Below are 17,917 nucleotides of genomic sequence, written 5' to 3'. Positions count from 1 at the left end.
TATCTCGTACCGACGTTCGTGTGTGTAAAAAATATATGTCTGCCACACGCATGATAACACCAACCAGCTACTGGATATGCGTACGGCCTGTCGGCTTGTCGACCGTTTACTGTCCGCTGTCCGCAACAGTGACGCACAGTTGATTGCACTTCAAAATATGGTGCAACCGATGGTGTGAGTGCTTCTTTATATCTTACGCCACACCTACGCTTCCCGTATCCTCTCGCTTTGCGGCGTCATCGTCGCCATCATCATCATTACGCTGTCCCTTGTCATTGGTTTCAGTGCACCCTGCTGTACCCTATCGTTTCACAAGTGTTCGCTCTCACATGTGCCTGAATATCTTGGCGACCAGCAAGTTTGGTTGTTTTCTGCTTTGTTGCTTGTTCGCTTGGTCTGAGTGAAATTATGCAACGGCATAAAATCTAGCACGCACACCAACGTGCACATACATTACGGTACTGTGTTGCCAAGTGCGGTATATCAGCATTTGCAAGCGTACACATTTGAATAGCGGCGGCTGTCATATTGCGTCCTCAGCCTCCGCTACATTTTCGCTCTTGGCCTCCATCACTGTGTAATAGTAATAATAATAATATAATATCCTCATCGTGGTCAGTGTTGCACGTACATGTGGCATGTGTTGCATTGTCGTTGCACTCACTCGCCTACAATATTGTGCACTCTTTTCTCTGTGCGAGTTCGAATTGCCCATGTCAGTTTGAAAATACAATTTAAATTGCAATTTTGTTACATTTTACAGTTGCCTGCTTGCTCACTGTATTCATATTCGGCGTGGCATGTCATGTGAGTGGCATACAACATAGGCGGCTTGAGTGTGCAACATATTCAAACAAACACTGAAGAATATTACCGTTGTTCCTTATTATAGTGGTATATATTATTATTGTTGTTGTTGTTTGAAATTATTATTGTTATTGCATATGTTGTTGCACATGCGTCTTCTTGTATAATGCGTTGTTACCCAATTATGGTCAGTAACAGTGTGTCGCTGTCACTGCAATACCTACATTTGTATCACAATGGCAACCCTATGCATGTGTAGTCTACAGCCTAAGTTTGGTTGTGTCAGTTCACACAAGCGTTAATCATAGTTCTAGTTGTCTCTGAGTGCAAACAATTGAGAGATTTATGATTGAGACTCACAAAAAAAAAATGCTAAAAACAATTAAAGGAAGGCTAAGTTCGGTTGCAACGAAATATTTACTCTCGTAATTTATTGATGTATAATAATTTTATTAAGATAACACACAATTTGACCGATATATTCGGCATAAAGTCCGATAGACTAACGACAATCATCATATATAGTATATGAGAGCTGATATAATTCCTGAACCGATTTCACTAATTTTCACCACGAAGCTACACTATATCCAAATTTATAAGTTCACTTAATTTTGCTAATATATCTCACATATTAACCGATATATGCGGTATAAAGCCTACCGAACGCCTGATAATCTGAATATAAGGTATAAGGGAGCTAGGGAAAGTTATGACCCGTTTTTAACCATTTTTGGTACAAAAACACACTATTATATTCCTCTGAATTACATTAAAATATACCGAAATTTAGCAAAATTTTCGGTGAAAAATTACCCTTAGGTAACTAGTTCTTCATGTTCGATATCCGGGGTCTTGAAAAGTTATTATCCAATTTCGACAATTTTTCCACAAGTGATGCCACATCTCGAATACAGTATTTGTATAAAGTTTTATTTCGCTATCTTCATTGGTTTCTCTAAACAAAGTGAAGGAATCAGATGGAACTCAAATTTGAGTTATATGGTAAATAATCGTGGTTGTGAATCGAGTTCGCCCATTTTCCATCCATGTCATTAGGATGGCAATCAAATATTATGTACCGAATTTCATTGAAATCGGTCGAATAGTTCCTGAGTTATTGTTTTTGACCCATATGTGGGCGACGCCACGCCCATTTCGCATTTTGTAAAAAAAAAAAAATCGGAGTGCAACTCTCCTCTGCAATTTTTTCTGTAAAATTTAGTGTTCGTCACGCTTTCCTTTAGTGAGTTAACTCACTTTTAGTGATTTTCAACCCAAACTTTGTATGGCAGGTGGGCGTGGTTATTATCCGTTTCCGCCCATTTTCAATAGCCACCCTCCCATGGTACCAAAGAGCATTTGCACCAAGTTTCGTCGAGCTATTTTAATTTTTCCTTTGCACAGACAAACGGGCGGAGAGATATTTGGATTTATTTATATTTTTATTTTTTATTATTTTGAAATACTGATTACACTGACAATTAATGAGATGATGATGATGTTGACCTTAAGCTATTAATTTGTATACTTGCTATGTTGTTTCTATATTGCTTATATATATATATATATATTATTATTTTTTAATGTTTTCTGTGAACTGAACCATATATACAGTGTGTAGCATGTTATCTACCAAACTCTATCTCAAAGCTTCAAGTATCTACATAGCATTTATATTTCGTGTTAATTTTTCGAAAATGTTCGAATATTTTATTTGCCAGAAATGGCGCACCGAATCTCACTTATGTAACAATTTTTTTATCGTAGGTATGTGAAGTTTATAATTCAAACACACCCTGTATAAGCGGGTTATATTTTTTGTAATTCAAACAAAGAAGTTCATGGTTTTTTATAATACCAAACTTGAAAATATCATACCCTGTATATGCGGATTGTAATTGCAATTTTCGCACTATGAAATTACAGTAATTTTTTGTCTATGCTTTACATTTCAGCTTTCATTATACTATACATGTGCTGTTATCGCTTATTTTATTGTTTATTTTGTGTATTTATAAAGAATTTGCGATGCACCGTAGTAAAGTAGAGTCATTCAAGTGATATCATTAACGCTGAAATGATGCATTTTATACAAATTTCTTTAATATTTCTAAATACTTTTGCTATTTCCGTGAGTGGCTCTGACTCTGCTGAAAACGGTAAGAATGTAAAAAAATATGTTTTGCTATTTCTACTTAGACCATTATACAATATAAATAATTTACAAGCATTTAAATTACTTTTAGAAAATGCGGAAATGTATAATCCCTTTATACAAATCGGTAGCAAGTACTACTTTATAAATGAATCGTTGAAGGCAAGTGTGATGTACATTTATTATTATTTCTTCTAATGAAAACAATTCTCTTATTAGATGAACTGGTTTGCCGCTTCTGATTATTGTCGCTCTCATGGCGGTGATTTGGCGACTATTGAATCGCGTGAAGAGTTACTGGCACTGCAAGAATACATTTCACCTAAAGGGGGTATGGTACAACGATTTTGGATTGATGGCAATGATTTGGCAAATGAAGGAGTCTTTGTGTCGCACACCACTGGACTACCTTTAACCTACACCAACTGGTATGAAAATAATCCAAGTGATACAAATGATGAAGATTGCGTTGAAGCTTTCATACAATTAGGTGGCACAAAACTTCTAATGAACGACAATAAATGTGAAACGAATTTCCATGCGATTTGTCAGTATCGTGCACCTACCATGCAAAAGAGCAGGGAAATTTGTGTGCCCTTGGATAAAAACGAGCACTGTATGCTGCGAGACTTAGCTGAGGCATTAACACAGGCAGCCGATATGTTTAAATCATGTTCGCAACCCGTGCGGTGTTCAACATCACCGCGAAGGAGCGTGACTTATAACAATTTCCAATTAAATAATTAAATAAATGAGCGCCAGAGCGGATAATATGTTCATCCAAAGTATGCCAATTGATAAACAATACAAAATAAAGGTCGTCACATGATTATTATATATATGTAGTTGTGCAAATAAATTCATCAATTTCAATTTTGTAGATAAAGATCAACGATTAGTTCAACGAGTTTAAAACATCTTAACTGCTCGAGCTTCTTCAGACGAAAACTTATAAAGAGCTATAGCTAAGCCATATATAAAGCTATAAAAGTAAAGTTTAGTACAAATGATGGCACACTTCGCCCCTACCAAGCATATTTGGAACTAATTTTTTTGGGCGTGACCCCGCCCCTAACTAAGTTTGTTGTACATATCTTGTAAACTACTAAAGCTATATCAACCAAAATATAGAAAGTCATTTCCTTTAGCCAATTCCTTATACAATGTAACAATAAAGGGAATCGGATCATAACCACGCCTTCCTCCCTTACAAAGTTTATGTTGAAAACTACTCCAAGCTGCTTACTGCTTTAATTCAGTAAGGCAAAACAGCCAAAATGTCATAGTAAAGATTTACAGTACAGTGGTTGCAATAATATTGCGTTTCTAATGTGATATCACCCATATTAAAATCACCGAAATCGGACTATAATATTTCAAGGCCCCAGAATTGTTTTCCCAAAATATACTTAAATCTCTGACTTATTCTAAAGAAATCCAAGGGAGACCTGGGTTTTTACCAGTGTGCCAAAATTGAGCAAAATCGGGTCAATACTTCCTGTAACCGCCATATACCTAATATACGGATTTTCAAACATACGATGTACTTTATATCGTATATATCAGTTATTAAGTGAGATATCTTAGCAAAATGAATTGAATGTATAATCTTGGATATAAAGTAGCCTGGTGTAGAAAAAATATCACTTTGGTTTTCTACAAAGCTGACAAGCATAATTCAACCTATTCCGCAACATATGCCTTTTAGAAAACACAACATTTTATGCTCAAACTCTCTTACTAGAATTGAACACTATACTTGTTTACAAATATATGCTTATTTGAGCGGAGTGACAATTCCAAACTTAAGTTTCTTAGGAAACTCAACATGTGTCATGGTCATGGTCATAAATCTCAATCACCAGAAACATTTCTGGGAAAATCCCAATATATACATATCTATATCTGTATACTTGTATATATATATTATATATTTGAATACATACTGATAAGACTGATGCTTCCGAGAATATTGAATTTCTGACCTCTTAAGCTGACCCTCTTCGTTTGCTTGCTTATCGCAAATGTTGTTTCTATTTTGTCTTTGGTATTTTACTCTTAAATGTTTTTTTAGTTTAGCAACAGTATATGAGTTGATTATGGAATTATTTTTATTTCATTTATTTTGGATTCCTAAAACATATCACAATCTGTATAAAAGGTAAACACTAACAAATTAATTTCATTTGTTTTTTTTTTTTTAATTTGATTCTTATATGTATATATACATGCACTGCTGTACCTATACCACATTTGAGTAGTGCGCACCAACAGAAACAGTCCAGAACGGTTTTAATGTAAAAAACATAAGCGCTGAAATGTTAAATTTCGTAAACTTTTCTTTAATATTTCTCCATATTTTGATTATTTTCACGAGTGATGTTGCCTCTGCTGAAAATGGTAAGGACACAAAGGAATAAAGTGTTGTTAATATTATTTATTCCACCAAAACTGATATAAAATTATTTTAGAAAACAAGAATAATCGTTATCCTTTTATACAAATCGGTAGCAAGTACTATTTTATAAATGCAACATTGAAGGCAAGTATGGTGTATATTTACTTTTTTAACTTTTTTTTAATGAAAACAAATCTCTAAATAGATGAACTGGTTTGCCGCTACTGAGTATTGTCGCTCTTATGGCGGTGATTTGGCGCATATTGAATCGCCCGAAGAATTCCAGGCACTGGAAAAATACTTCTTAGATAGAGATAAAGAATCATATTTTTGGATTGACGGTAATGATTTGGCAAGTGAAGGGAAATTTATGTCACACACCACTGGACGACCCTTGATATACACCAAATGGTACAACGGCAACCCAGACAATTTCAATAATGAAGATTGTGTTGAAGTAACCGTGTACCACCAAAAAGCCCTTTATATGAATGACAATCAGTGTGAAAGAGAACGTCAAGCGATTTGCCAGTATCGCGAACCTACCATGCACGAGAGTGTGAAATTTGCTGTACCCTTGAATCAAAATGAGAACTGTATGCTGAGAATCTTAGCTGAGGCTTTTGCGCAAGCAGCCGATAATTGTAATTCATGCACGCAACACACTCTCCAGCCAACGTCATAGTGAATGTGCGGGAATTAATAATATTTGAATATCGTCTTATCACATAGCAAAAATATGTAAAAGGTTGCCGGATGTTTTTTAATACTGAAACTGTGAATTTTTAAAAAGTTTTATGCTTAAATATAGTTTTTGAAAAATATAAATTTTTGTTGAGTAATTAATATAAAGTGTTGCTACCCAAATTTAATAATATTGTAGTTAGAAATTCAATGTAATTTTTTTTTTGTAAAGTATCTATTAGAACATTAAATATATACCATTGCTGGTGTTTAAGCTCAAAATGGTACATGGTTGCCAACTTTTTCTTTAATTTATGGAATTTATGGTATAATAATAATACATCGCTCTCCGACTATAACATATGTTTGAATTTGCAAAAAAAAGCTAGATTAGTATTTAACTAAGCTGAAATTATCAGCTCATAAGCTTAACTAGTCAGCTGTATTTTTTCCTGAGTATTTTTGAGACTACACAGCTACTCCTTAGCCGCTCTTATTACAACTTATTCATTTGTAGCAGTATATTTCATGAGTTACCTCTCTTTTCACGCCACTTATGGATCTGTTATCACACCTTAAAAATGTTTGTTAATACACAAATAATACTCCCGGGGGTAGTTTTCACAAGCAAAGGCTACTCAATTGCCAGCATATAAAGCTTAAGTGAAACTTGTATAGCTGTGAGCTGTAGCATGAAGTCAAAAATCATTTCAGCCTCGCTTTATTCGATCGTTGATGCGCGCTTAATAAGCTATATAGTGGCAGTTGTTGCTATTGTGTAATGTGTTGGTAGTTGGCTGTGAAAAAGCGAACGTTGGCAACCCATGCTGAGGTAAGTGATAAGCCGAGAGTAATGTGCGAACAGTTCATGGTCGTGTGTACGACGAGCAATGCACATAAATTGTTATTTCATTAGTGCAGTAAAATTAATTGATCCACTGTGGATTTTACGAAGAAGACACGAAAAATACTTATTTATGTGAGCACAGCATGACCATGAATATGAAAAACCTGGAATATGAAAAACATACTATATATATGTTCTCCATAGAATTTGTATTCAGTAAAACTAGTAAGGAACTAGTTAAGTAACCAGCACCTCTATGCATGCTGTAGACATATCACATAAAAAATAAGCAATTTTCCTTTGTAATACAATTTCTGAATTTTTTTCCTGTAACTAGTTACCGACTAGTTGATATTATATACATTTTGTAACTAATTACGGACTAGTTAAAATAATATAAATTGTGTAACTAGTTACGGACTAGTTGACCTATGCATTTTGCTCGATGGCACTCAGTCGCTCGATTCTTATAGTTACCTTCGACGGTGATGCCGGCAAAAATGCCGTTGAAATTACTTACTGTTGCATATTTATAACCGTTAAACTGCTCAAAGCAAACTCAACTACGACCGCTCGTGTGTGTGTGCGTAAATGATATGCGTAATATTTAAAAAAAAATTTCAAATCCCCACTCAATGCCAACGCCGACGTCACCTGCAATAGGCAAGTGTCTGCTTACTACAGCTGCGAGCCTATGCTTGGTAGATAGGCAATTGTCTCTGCCAGCCTGCGCGCCTGCCTGTAGATGTGTGTGCTGGTGCAGATAGTATGCGCGCATAAATTTCCCTTCATCACACGCATGCATGCGTTTCAATTTTTGATTAATGACACATCATAACTTTCAACTTTTCCACCAATCATTTTTGCTGCTACACGCCAACTGACTGTCGGACTGACTGAGGCTGGCCGTTGAGTAGATTGGCGCACGATTGTGCGTGGTTAGTGGGCTTTTGTTTTATGTGTTGCCTTGAATTCTCTGTATGTATTGCTGTTAAAGTTGTGTGTGTGATGTTGCAAGGTGTATTCTCGTTGTTGTTGTCATTTGTTGGCCGAACAGTCGTGCAATACAACAACGAACGCAAGGTGTAGGCTGTCAGCCTGAACTGTTTTGCATGTGTGACAGTGTTTAGTATTTAGAATGCTCGGATCGAAAAATTAATTTTTTTTATAGGCAATGATGCCACGGAATAGTTAGCATCTCAAATTTATAATTGATTTTGTGCTATGCTATGTCACTTTATGCTGTGCTATGTTATGTTACAGCAAATTTAGAAAACTATTTTTATGTCAGCTTAACATATGTTATGTTATGTTATGTTATGTTATATTATGCTATGTTGTTATGTTATTTTATTTTATATTTTTTATATTATGTTATGTTTTGTGATGTTATGTTATGTTATGTCTTATGCTATGTTACGTTATGTTATGTTATGGTATGTTATGTTATGTTATTTTATGTTATGTTCTGCTATGTTATGTTATGTTATGATATGTTATGTTATGTTATGTTATTTTATGTTATGTTATGTTATGCTATGCTATGTTATGTTATGTTATGTTATGTTATGTTTTGTTATGTTATGTTATGTTATGTTATGTTATGTTATGTTATGTTATGTTATGTTATGGTATGCTATGTTATGTTATGTTATGTTATATTATGCTATGTTGTTATGTTATTTTATTTTATATTATGTTATGTTTTGTGATGTTATGTTATGTTATGTCTTATGCTATGTTATGTTATGTTATCTTATGTTATGTTATGGTATGCTATGTTATGTTATGTTATGTTATGTTATGTTATGTTATATTATGCTATGTTGTTATGTTATTTTATTTTATATTATGTTATGTTTTGTGATGTTATGTTATGTTATGTCTTATGCTATGTTATGTTATGTTATGTTATGTTATGGTATGTTATGTTATGTTACGTTATGTTATGTTATGTTATGTTGTTATGTTATATTATGTTATGATATGTAATGTTATGTTATGTTATGCTATGTCATGCTATGTTATGTTATGTTTTGTTATGTTATGTTAGGTTATGTTATGTTATGTTATGCTATGTTAGGTTATGTTATGTTATTTTATGTTATGTTATGTTATGTTATGTTATGTTATGTTATGCTATGCTATGTTATGTTATTTTATGCTATATTATGCTATGTTATGCTATGCTATGATATGTTATGTTATGTTATTTTATGTTATGTTCTGCTATGTTATGTTATGTTATTTTATGTTATGTTATGTTATGCTATGCTATGTTATGTTATGTTATGTTATGTTATGTTATGCTTTGCTATGTTATGTTATGTTATGTTATATTATGTTATGTTATGTTATGCTATCTACACTTAATCAAAATATTTCTACCCATAATTTACACGAACCTTAAACACTGTCATTATTATGTAACATATTATTATTGGCAATTTTTTGCCCCCTTTATTTATCATCCATATTTACTGTAGCACTGTTATTTACAAATTGCATGCGTAAATAATTGCGTTTAATGTCATTATGTCACATATATATCCTGCAGGCAATAGCGTATATCACGAACAACCAAAAACAAAAACAAAAAAATATGAAAATAAAAATACTTTTAAGGCAGCACAGCCGCAGGGCGAAAGTAGTGCAGCATATATGTATGTACATACACAGGCACACATGACAGCAACTCAGTTATGTAAATTTAGTAGCCAGCAGCGGCGTGTAAGGGGGGTGTCAGCTCAGCAATATACACGCGTATATCAACATATGAGTCAGGCGGCAGCCAATCATTCAGCCGGTTGGTATGAAATTGCTTGATTTCGCTTGTTATTAGAGAGCGTGCGCTTGTTGCTGTTGTTGTTGTTGTGACATGTTTTTGCCGCTGTACAGCCTCACAGCAGCCGAAAGCACACACGCGCACATACACACACACATGGGCGCGTGAAGCACTCATCATCATCATCATGCCATTCATTCGTCGCATGTCAATATTTCAGCTCAGATTTCAGATTTTCTGTTTGATTAAATTTTTGGTGGTTGTCATCAAGCGTTTGTTTGTTGATGCGTTGACTCGGCGACTGCGATCATATTTGTTTGCATGTTTGTACTATGGCATGTGTGTGCGTTGTTGTTGTATCATTGCTATTGGCATTGATGCGTGTTATGTTGCAGCCACTGTATGTCACACGCACACGCATGCATAGACCGCAAATATAAATCAGCACGGAAATTTTCATTGATATGTGATTTATGCCTGGCATGCCAGCTATCGTTGTGGCAGCAACGCACCAACACACACACGTAAGCACCGAAAGTTACATATTACACGCTGTGTGTGCTTGTAGTACCGCCTACATTATGTGGTGTGTGTGATTCTTGTAATTACACACACTCAATCACTATTTTCGCTGGCGTTCTGTGGCGTTGCATATTAATTTAAAAAAAAATAATAATAAAAAAAATAAATACAATTTTTGAGTTACACCAAACTGCTGTCGCGTATGTATTTGCTTTTGTTGTTGCATTTCATATTTTTGACCAGCGTACGCCATTTATAAGCTATTAATTGCCATTCAATAATTCAAAAATTTGTGTTTTAGAAAAAATGTACTGAAAACAAGTAAGGAAGGGCTAAGTTCGGGTGTAACCGAACATTTTATATTCTCGCAATTTATATATTTAACTTTATTTATATTATATAATACACAATTTGACCCACATATTCCTCATATATATTGTATAAAGTCCATTGGAAACCATAATATTAGGTTAGAAGCACCGAGGCCCTCGTGTTCGATATATGGGGCCTTGACAACCTACGGTCCGATTTCGGGGATTTTTAGAATGGGACTGCCACACTATAATCGTAGTATTTGTGCAAAGTTCTACATCGATATCTTTACTAGTGCTAAGTTTATATATTGTAAAGTAAACGATTCAGATCGTCTTCAAAGTTCTGGTTCTGGTTGTGAAGCGATTTGGCCTATTTGCACAACATATCATTGGGATGTAAGGAAACTATTACAAACCAAGTTTCATTCAAATCGGTCGAGTAGTTCCTGAGATATGGTTTTTGACCCATAAGTGGGCGACGTCACGCCCATTTGCCATTTTGTAAAAAAATCTGAGTGCAGCTTCCATCTGCCATTTCTTATATGAAATTTAGTGTTTCTGACGTTTTTCGTTAGTGAGTTAACCCACTTTTAGTATTTTTCAACCTAACCTTTGTATGGGAGGTGGGCGTGGTTATTATCCGATATCTTTGATTTTTGGACTGTATTAAGAAGTGGCTAGAAAAACCGACTGCCGAAAGTTTGGTTTATATAGCTCTATTGGTTTAAGAGATATATACAAAAAACCTATGTGGGGGCGGGTCCACGCCCACCTCCCCAAAAAAATTACATTGATTGAATGAACTGAGAACTTTATGTGAGCTTTGACGATAAGCCTCTTTTCGAAAGAGTCATACACTGCTGTTTATTATGGTAAGAGATCTTGAAAATATTGCATTTACAATGGAGTTACTTTGATGAAATTAAGAAAACTTCTACCTCACCGAAAATCAACTATTTGACATATAATAAGAAAACAGAAGAAGGAGAAAAAACAATGGTTGCTTCGGAAAGCCAAACCCGTTTTCGAGTTTAACAAAAATGACGAAAATCAGTCGAAATAAAAAAATGGACGCTATGAAAGTAGACCTATTGGTATAGCAAACGACGCCATATTTTTTTTTTTTGGACATTTCTCTTCAGTACTGTTTGCCATTTCGGAGAAATATACGATCCAACAACGAGTTGAGATTGTTATAATTTAGTAGCGAAATTCGGAGTCAGTGGCCTCAACTTAAAGAGTACATCCAATTTACGGTAGTCATAATCATTCTGTCAGATCAACAATTGAGCGTCTAGTGAAAAAGTTTTAATCCACAGAATGAACCGGATATTTTTCAAAAAATCCCATTCAGCGATGAGGCTCATTTCTGGTTCAACGACTTCGTCAAAATATGTGTTATTGCTCAGGCAGTAATCCGCATGTACTCCATTAGTCACCATTGCATCTCGAAAAAAATACGGTTTGATACGGTTTATGAGCCGGCGGCGTCATTGGGCCGTACTTCTTCGATGATGATAATGGGAATACTGTGAATGGGAATCGCTACTGCTCAATGATAGCCGAATATTTTTGATCCGAATTGGGTGATGTGGACTTCTACAATATGTGGTTCTAACAGGTCGGCGCCACAAGCTACACGGTAGTGCGATTTGACGCAGTTATACTATTTCCTGTGGGGTAAGGTCATATATATGGTCTATTTTCTTGCTTGCAAATCTTCAAGGTCTCTTACAATGCCATCATGGTATTTTGTGTCAGAAACAGGCTCAGCTAGGAAAAACACTGAGAAGACGTTGCGAATGGATTGAATAAAAATACTATAACTATCTCATATTAAGCTCCATTGCAAAACCTATTTTTTAATTAAGCATTAAAACAAGAGGAGTTTCTTCAAAAACTCTCATAAAATGGTTGATTCTTAATATTGGCAAATGAGCACGCAGATAATTTACATAAATCTATACACACTTAATATCTAAAAATGCTTCTGACATATAAACACACACAACATTTTACGTAAATCACACGCACACAAACCAATAAATAAATATATCTACACCGATATATTGTAATATGGCAACTACTTGTAATGAAATAAACGTTCGCTGACGTGCTACGTTGCGTTGCATCATTAGCGTTGCTATTGTTTTGCGCAATGCTACCATGCAACAATATCCTTATTAACGCTAATATCCAGGCAAAATATATAATCATAAATATATCTTAATTACTACATAAATACTCGTACTCATACACTGTTGGGGTGGAGTTGAGTTGCGCGGCAAATAGGTGTGTTCGTTAACAAGCAGCTGATGGCAGCGGCAAATTTGCAAATAATTGCGTGTAAATATGTATGCTTGTTATAATCTATTTGTTAGTAACTGTGTTTTATGCTTGCAGTAATTGAGTACCGATGTCCTAAATGGAAATATGTTAATTAATGTGAAATAATTGTTAAAAAGTTGTTGAAGAATTGAAGCTCTCCATTTAATTACTGAGTTCAAACGACTGTTAAAGAGCATCTCTTCATTTCAAAACTTAGTAGCATACTTTTAGGCAAACCTGTTTTCCATTTCACATTTAGTAGCATACCTTTGGGCGATTTTCACCCAGATATATTTACTCTGCTATTTTTTCAACAATTTTAGTTCCTTTAGTTATACTTACGACCATTCCCATAGAAATCTTAAGAATCCGAGCCGGATCCTCAAATAATTCTTCTGTTAAATACCTATTTCACCACGCCAGCCAGTTTCAGTTTTGAAAGTTTATGATTTGTATATCACAACTAACCTTAATGCCATCAGGTCATCTCTATGACATAATTATATCAGGTTTACGACTCCCAAGTAAAATAATTCCCACTTTTTCAATTTCGTTGGTCTCTATGTGAAATTAGAAAGGTTGACAGCGCTAGTCCATATATCTACTTAAAATAAAAGCCCTTTCGCAGTGATTATGAGCTTTTGTGTAACCAAATTAAAGTTTTCAGATCTAGCCAAGCTTTTGTTTTCATTTTGTTAAAAGTTCGTTCAGATCTTTGTATCTTTAAATGTATGTACGAGTATGTTCATCATAATTTCGGAATTTACTTCCAAAAGAGCTTATGAGCTTTCGGTTATTTTTTCGGTGATTTACATCTAAAAGAGGTTTTGAGCTTTCATTACCTCTAGTGATTGACCTACAAAAGAGCATTTGAGGTTTCATTTTCTCTAGTGATTGACCTACAAAAGAGCATTGGAGCTTTCATTTTCTCTAGTGATTGACCTACAAAAGAGCTTTTGAGCTTTCATTATCTCTAGTGATTAACCTACAAAAGAGCTTCTGAACTTTCATTATCTCTAGTGATTGACATACAAAAGAGCATTTGAGCTTTCATTTTCTCTAGTGATTGACCTACAAAAGCGCATTTGAGCTTTCATTATCTCTAGTGATTACCCTACAGAAGAGCATTTGAGCTTTCATTTTCTCTAGTGATTGACCTACAAAAGCGCATTTGAGCTTTCATTTTCTCTAGTGATTAACCTACAAAAGAGCATTTGAGCTTTCTTTTTCTCTAGTGATTGACCTACAAAAGAGCATTTGAGCTTTCATTATCTCTAGTGATTAACATACCAAAGAGCATTTGAGCTATCATTTTCTCTATTGATTAACCTACAAAAGCGCATTTGAGCTTTCACTATCTCTAGTGATTAACCTACAAAAGAGCTTTTGAGCTTTCATTTCCGTTAGTGATTGACCTACAAAAGAGCTCTTGAGCTTTCATTATCTCTAGTGATTAACCTACGAAAGAGCATTTGAGCTTTCATTTTCTCTAGTGATTAACCTACAAAAGAGCTTTTGAGCTTTCATTTTCTCTAGTCATTGAACTACAAAAGAGCATTTGAGCTTTAATTTTTCTTTAGCGATTAATATCCATAAGAGCTTTTGAGCTTTCATTTCCGTTAGTGATTGAGCTACAAAAGAGCTTTTGAGCTTTCATTTTCTCTAGTGATTGACCTACAAAAGAGCATTTGAGCTTTAATTTTTCCCTAGTGGTTAATACAAAAGAGCTTCCAAGCTCACATTTTTTAGTAATTTACTTCCAAAAGGGCCTTTGAGCTTTCATTTTCCTCCGGCGATTTTAAACGGCACCATTTGAACGGCTGTCTTTCTTTGCAATTTCGATTATTTTTAATAATTTGGATTTATCTACATACAACAAAGCCTGGTCCCACAGACATGAACCTTTCCAAATAGGGGAAAATAAAAAAGACACCATACAACCCTAGTAGAGACAACTGACTCACCTAAGCTTCTAAACGCAATAATAGTCTTGTAATACCCACAGGATATGCATATGCTCGCCGCAATAAACTGACAATGAGTGGGCGTGGCATATTGATAATAAGCGCCGAACCTCCCATGCACAAACACACACACCTACAAACATAGAACAGCAATTACGCAATGAGCTAATGCATATGTTTGTCTGAAGATAAGCGGATGAGCTGACATATCCTGCCAGGAAAGTGCCAACCATAAACAATGCAAACGCTAATTGAGGATTTTCTTAAGCAACTAAGTGCATGCAGCTGTAAGCTACGAACACACACACACATAAGTGGCTAAGCGCGGAAAAGGCAGCGCTTTCAATTAAATTACACACACAAACAAACAAATTCGCAGGTTAGCCAGCGCTAATAAGCACTTGCGCGCGTGTGTGTGTGCGGCCATGTTTACTGCGTGTGCCTTTGTTTTCACGCTGTCAGTAAGTTCTTGAGTCATTTATTGTTGTTGTTGTTTTTACTATTGTTGTTGTGGCTTGTTAACTAACCTTTGTGCGGCTATTATCCTTGCGCGCTTGCACCGGACATCCTATTCTCCGCCACTTGAGAATTGCACAGCAAATGCTGCCAGCCGCGAGCGCATTTAGCGGTGTAAACGAATATCCTTCTGGTGCGCTTTTGTGCGCATGTGTGTGTGTGTGTTATTTATCGCTGATATTTATGTGGTTGCTGTTGTTGCCGTCGCACTTTTTTCTTCGAACTTGTTGCTACGCTTTGTGCTAGTGACTTGCATTTGATACTCTTTAGGCGCCTTGCAGCGTTTTTGTAATAGCTTTTAGAAGTCAGCGTGTAGGCACACCTTTAGCTGAACACACACACACACATGTAAGCTTTTTATTGAATAGTTCCATTTCAATTTGCGCTCCTTCAGCGCTCCGCTTCTAATCCTTCGCCGTTGTTGTTGTTTTTATTAAGTGACCTTGTTTTTGTTTGCTGAATTTTTTTTGTTTTTTTTTTTCTTGCTTACTTTTTTTACTGTTATTGTGGTTGTTGTTGTTGTTTATTCTTTGTCGCTTTGCATTTGTTTTTGCTTCGGCTCGCTACACTTGTTTACTGCTACATATCCTGCTAGACGCCTGCGTATGCTTGTGACATGCTTTGAAGCGAAATTTAATTACTTTTTGGCGTTGATGCCTTTTGCAAAAATTAATACAGGCGCACACACATTCACAGACATATGTATGTGTATATAAATAGAGCGGCATGTGCATGTCGATACGCTTATCATGCTGCTACTGCAGTTAGTTGTTGTTGCCTGCTAGGGTTTGTGTGCGTCGTAGGCCTTAGGCTGCAGGCAAACCTTTATTCAAGATCTGAGTTTGGTTTCTCGTTCAGGAAAAAATCCAAGAAAATATATAGGAATTTTTCATCAAGAATATAAGATACTTTCTCAATATATATTCATATGCAAATATTTATATTAAGTCTAGTAAAAAGTAATCCATAATTTTTCTATTGAATTGAAGATTTTTAGCTTAGTTAGTACAATCGGATTTAGGTCATATCATTGTTCGGAAAATTGCTGCCATTTTCAAAGTAATCTTGTTAAGACACCTTCGCCATTATTAGAAAAAAAATGGAACAGCCGAATTTCATATGCTTTTCGTGAGTCAAATTTTTCATTACAAAAATCAATCACCTTAGGCAATTACTAACAACAGTTACATTAGTACAACAGTTAGTAATCACATAATGACAAGTTCGTACCACAAGGTGGATGCAGAATAACATCTTTACTAAGCTTCCGTCGCTTCTGCCGAGTCACTATCGATATGTGTGGCTTGGCTTTTGACCTGATAGAAACCAATTACTCCCCTTTGACAAAAGTTGAGCGCTTTCGAGCTATTGCTTCTGGTAGACTTCCTTCAGACAGGTGCAACTTTAGTCTGTATAGATTCTAAATCAGAGTTAGGTCTTAAGGGGTTTCATGGGTTTCGTGGGTTCAAAAAATCGATTTTTTAGTTTTTATACCCTGAACAAGGTATATTAAGTTTGTCACGAAGTTTGTAACACTCAGAAGGAAGCATCGGAGGCCATATAAAGTAGGAAGGAGGAACTAGTCCTTTAGTTTATAGATATCGTTTTGAAATTTTGCAGATGTTATTTTCTCTTCAAGAAGCTGCTCATTTGTCGGAACTGCCGATATTGGACCACTATATCATATACCTGCCATACAAACTGAACGATCGGAATCAATGGCTTGTAAGGAATACTTCCGCATTTTACTACATATCTTCACGAAATTTGGTGTGAGTTACTGTTCATAGAAATAATTTAATCTCCGAAAAAATTGTTCAGATCGGTTCACTATATCATATAACTGCCATACAAACTGAACGATCGGAATCAAGGGCTTGGTAGGAAAACTTCCGCATTTTAGTACATATCTCCACGAAATTTGGTGTGAGTTAAAAGATCTATTTTCTTTATTAAACAACCTTAATGTTTCTAGCAAACAACCCGGCTAAAAAGAATTAGTAAAATTGTTTCTTTTTTTACTTACTTTTTCTTACGTCTTTAGATTTGCTTAAACACATAGTTACTAAAAGAAATGCACCTGTGAAGGTATATTAGCCCCGGTGCAGCAGAAGTTAACGTTTTTTCTTGTTTGTTTATTAATTTCTACAACATCTCAAGAATATTATCCTAAATTTATCTTTCCATCGTTCAAGCACGAGTTTATGGTCTTACCAAAAACAATTTAATTTAATTTTAGCTAAAATTTTTTCATTTTGGATGATTCTGTCAGAAGTTATGCTGACAACGCGTACGCACCTTTTCACGAGGGGTCACCGGAAATGACAACGGAGGAGATTGAATTTTTTTTTTTTGAAAATTTCAGAAATTATTCTTTAAATATGTGGCTATAACACAGAACAAAGTTTGAATTAAATAAATAATTTTTTACATAGAAAAAAAATAATGAAAATATGCCTTTTTTACGCGACAAGACCCATGTAACCTCTTAAGGGAGTAGCTCTTTGTAGATAATTCCCTACCAAACCCACCAAACTCATAACAAAATTTTCCGGACTGACAACCGCTTTGTCAACCGTTTGTGCCAATACAAT

General features: G+C 35.1%; 3 protein-coding genes across 8 annotated transcripts in view; 2 read left to right on the top strand and 1 right to left on the bottom strand.

The window, feature by feature from the left end:
- The window catches only part of LOC105221358 (CUGBP Elav-like family member 4), an 867,302-nt gene that overhangs the window by 577,636 nt on the left and 271,749 nt on the right, over positions 1 to 17,917 (bottom strand). The window lies entirely within an intron of this gene.
- LOC105221315 (C-type lectin 37Db) lies at positions 2,814 to 3,994 on the top strand. 2 transcript variants are annotated; one of them, XR_008471145.1, is made up of 4 exons: positions 2,814 to 2,969; positions 3,057 to 3,127; positions 3,185 to 3,782; positions 3,847 to 3,994. XR_008471145.1 is itself a non-coding variant. In XM_029045964.2 (3 exons), the coding sequence occupies exons 1-3, from the start codon at positions 2,888 to 2,890 to the stop codon at positions 3,710 to 3,712; spliced, it is 681 nt and encodes a 226-aa protein (XP_028901797.2). In that variant the 5' UTR covers positions 2,814 to 2,887; the 3' UTR covers positions 3,713 to 3,804. The 2 variants fall into 2 exon arrangements, 1 of the variants encoding a protein (XP_028901797.2); XM_029045964.2 differs by lacking the exon at positions 3,847 to 3,994 and having other exon boundaries at positions 3,185 to 3,804.
- On the top strand, positions 5,232 to 6,329 carry LOC105221308 (C-type lectin 37Db). The gene is made up of 3 exons (XM_011198169.2): positions 5,232 to 5,365; positions 5,437 to 5,507; positions 5,569 to 6,329. The coding sequence occupies exons 1-3, from the start codon at positions 5,284 to 5,286 to the stop codon at positions 6,046 to 6,048; spliced, it is 633 nt and encodes a 210-aa protein (XP_011196471.1). The 5' UTR covers positions 5,232 to 5,283; the 3' UTR covers positions 6,049 to 6,329.

Source organism: Zeugodacus cucurbitae, chromosome 4 (genome assembly GCF_028554725.1).
Source record: "Zeugodacus cucurbitae isolate PBARC_wt_2022May chromosome 4, idZeuCucr1.2, whole genome shotgun sequence".
Lineage (NCBI taxonomy): Eukaryota > Metazoa > Arthropoda > Insecta > Diptera > Tephritidae > Zeugodacus > Zeugodacus cucurbitae.
This window is presented reverse-complemented; position numbering and strand designations above follow the sequence as displayed.

What these genes read in the sequence shown, in the direction of transcription:
- LOC105221315 (XM_029045964.2), top strand. Translation starts at nt 2,888, where the DNA reads ATGATGCATTTTATACAAATTTCTTTAATATTTCTAAATACTTTTGCT. An exon ending in CTCTGACTCTGCTGAAAACG is followed by an intron (nt 2,970 to 3,056) that starts GTAAGAATGTAA and finishes AATTACTTTTAG; the next exon opens with AAAATGCGGAAATGTATAAT. An exon ending in TTATAAATGAATCGTTGAAG is followed by an intron (nt 3,128 to 3,184) that starts GCAAGTGTGATG and finishes TTCTCTTATTAG; the next exon opens with ATGAACTGGTTTGCCGCTTC.
- LOC105221308 (XM_011198169.2), top strand. Translation starts at nt 5,284, where the DNA reads ATGTTAAATTTCGTAAACTTTTCTTTAATATTTCTCCATATTTTGATT. An exon ending in TGTTGCCTCTGCTGAAAATG is followed by an intron (nt 5,366 to 5,436) that starts GTAAGGACACAA and finishes AAATTATTTTAG; the next exon opens with AAAACAAGAATAATCGTTAT. An exon ending in TTATAAATGCAACATTGAAG is followed by an intron (nt 5,508 to 5,568) that starts GCAAGTATGGTG and finishes ATCTCTAAATAG; the next exon opens with ATGAACTGGTTTGCCGCTAC.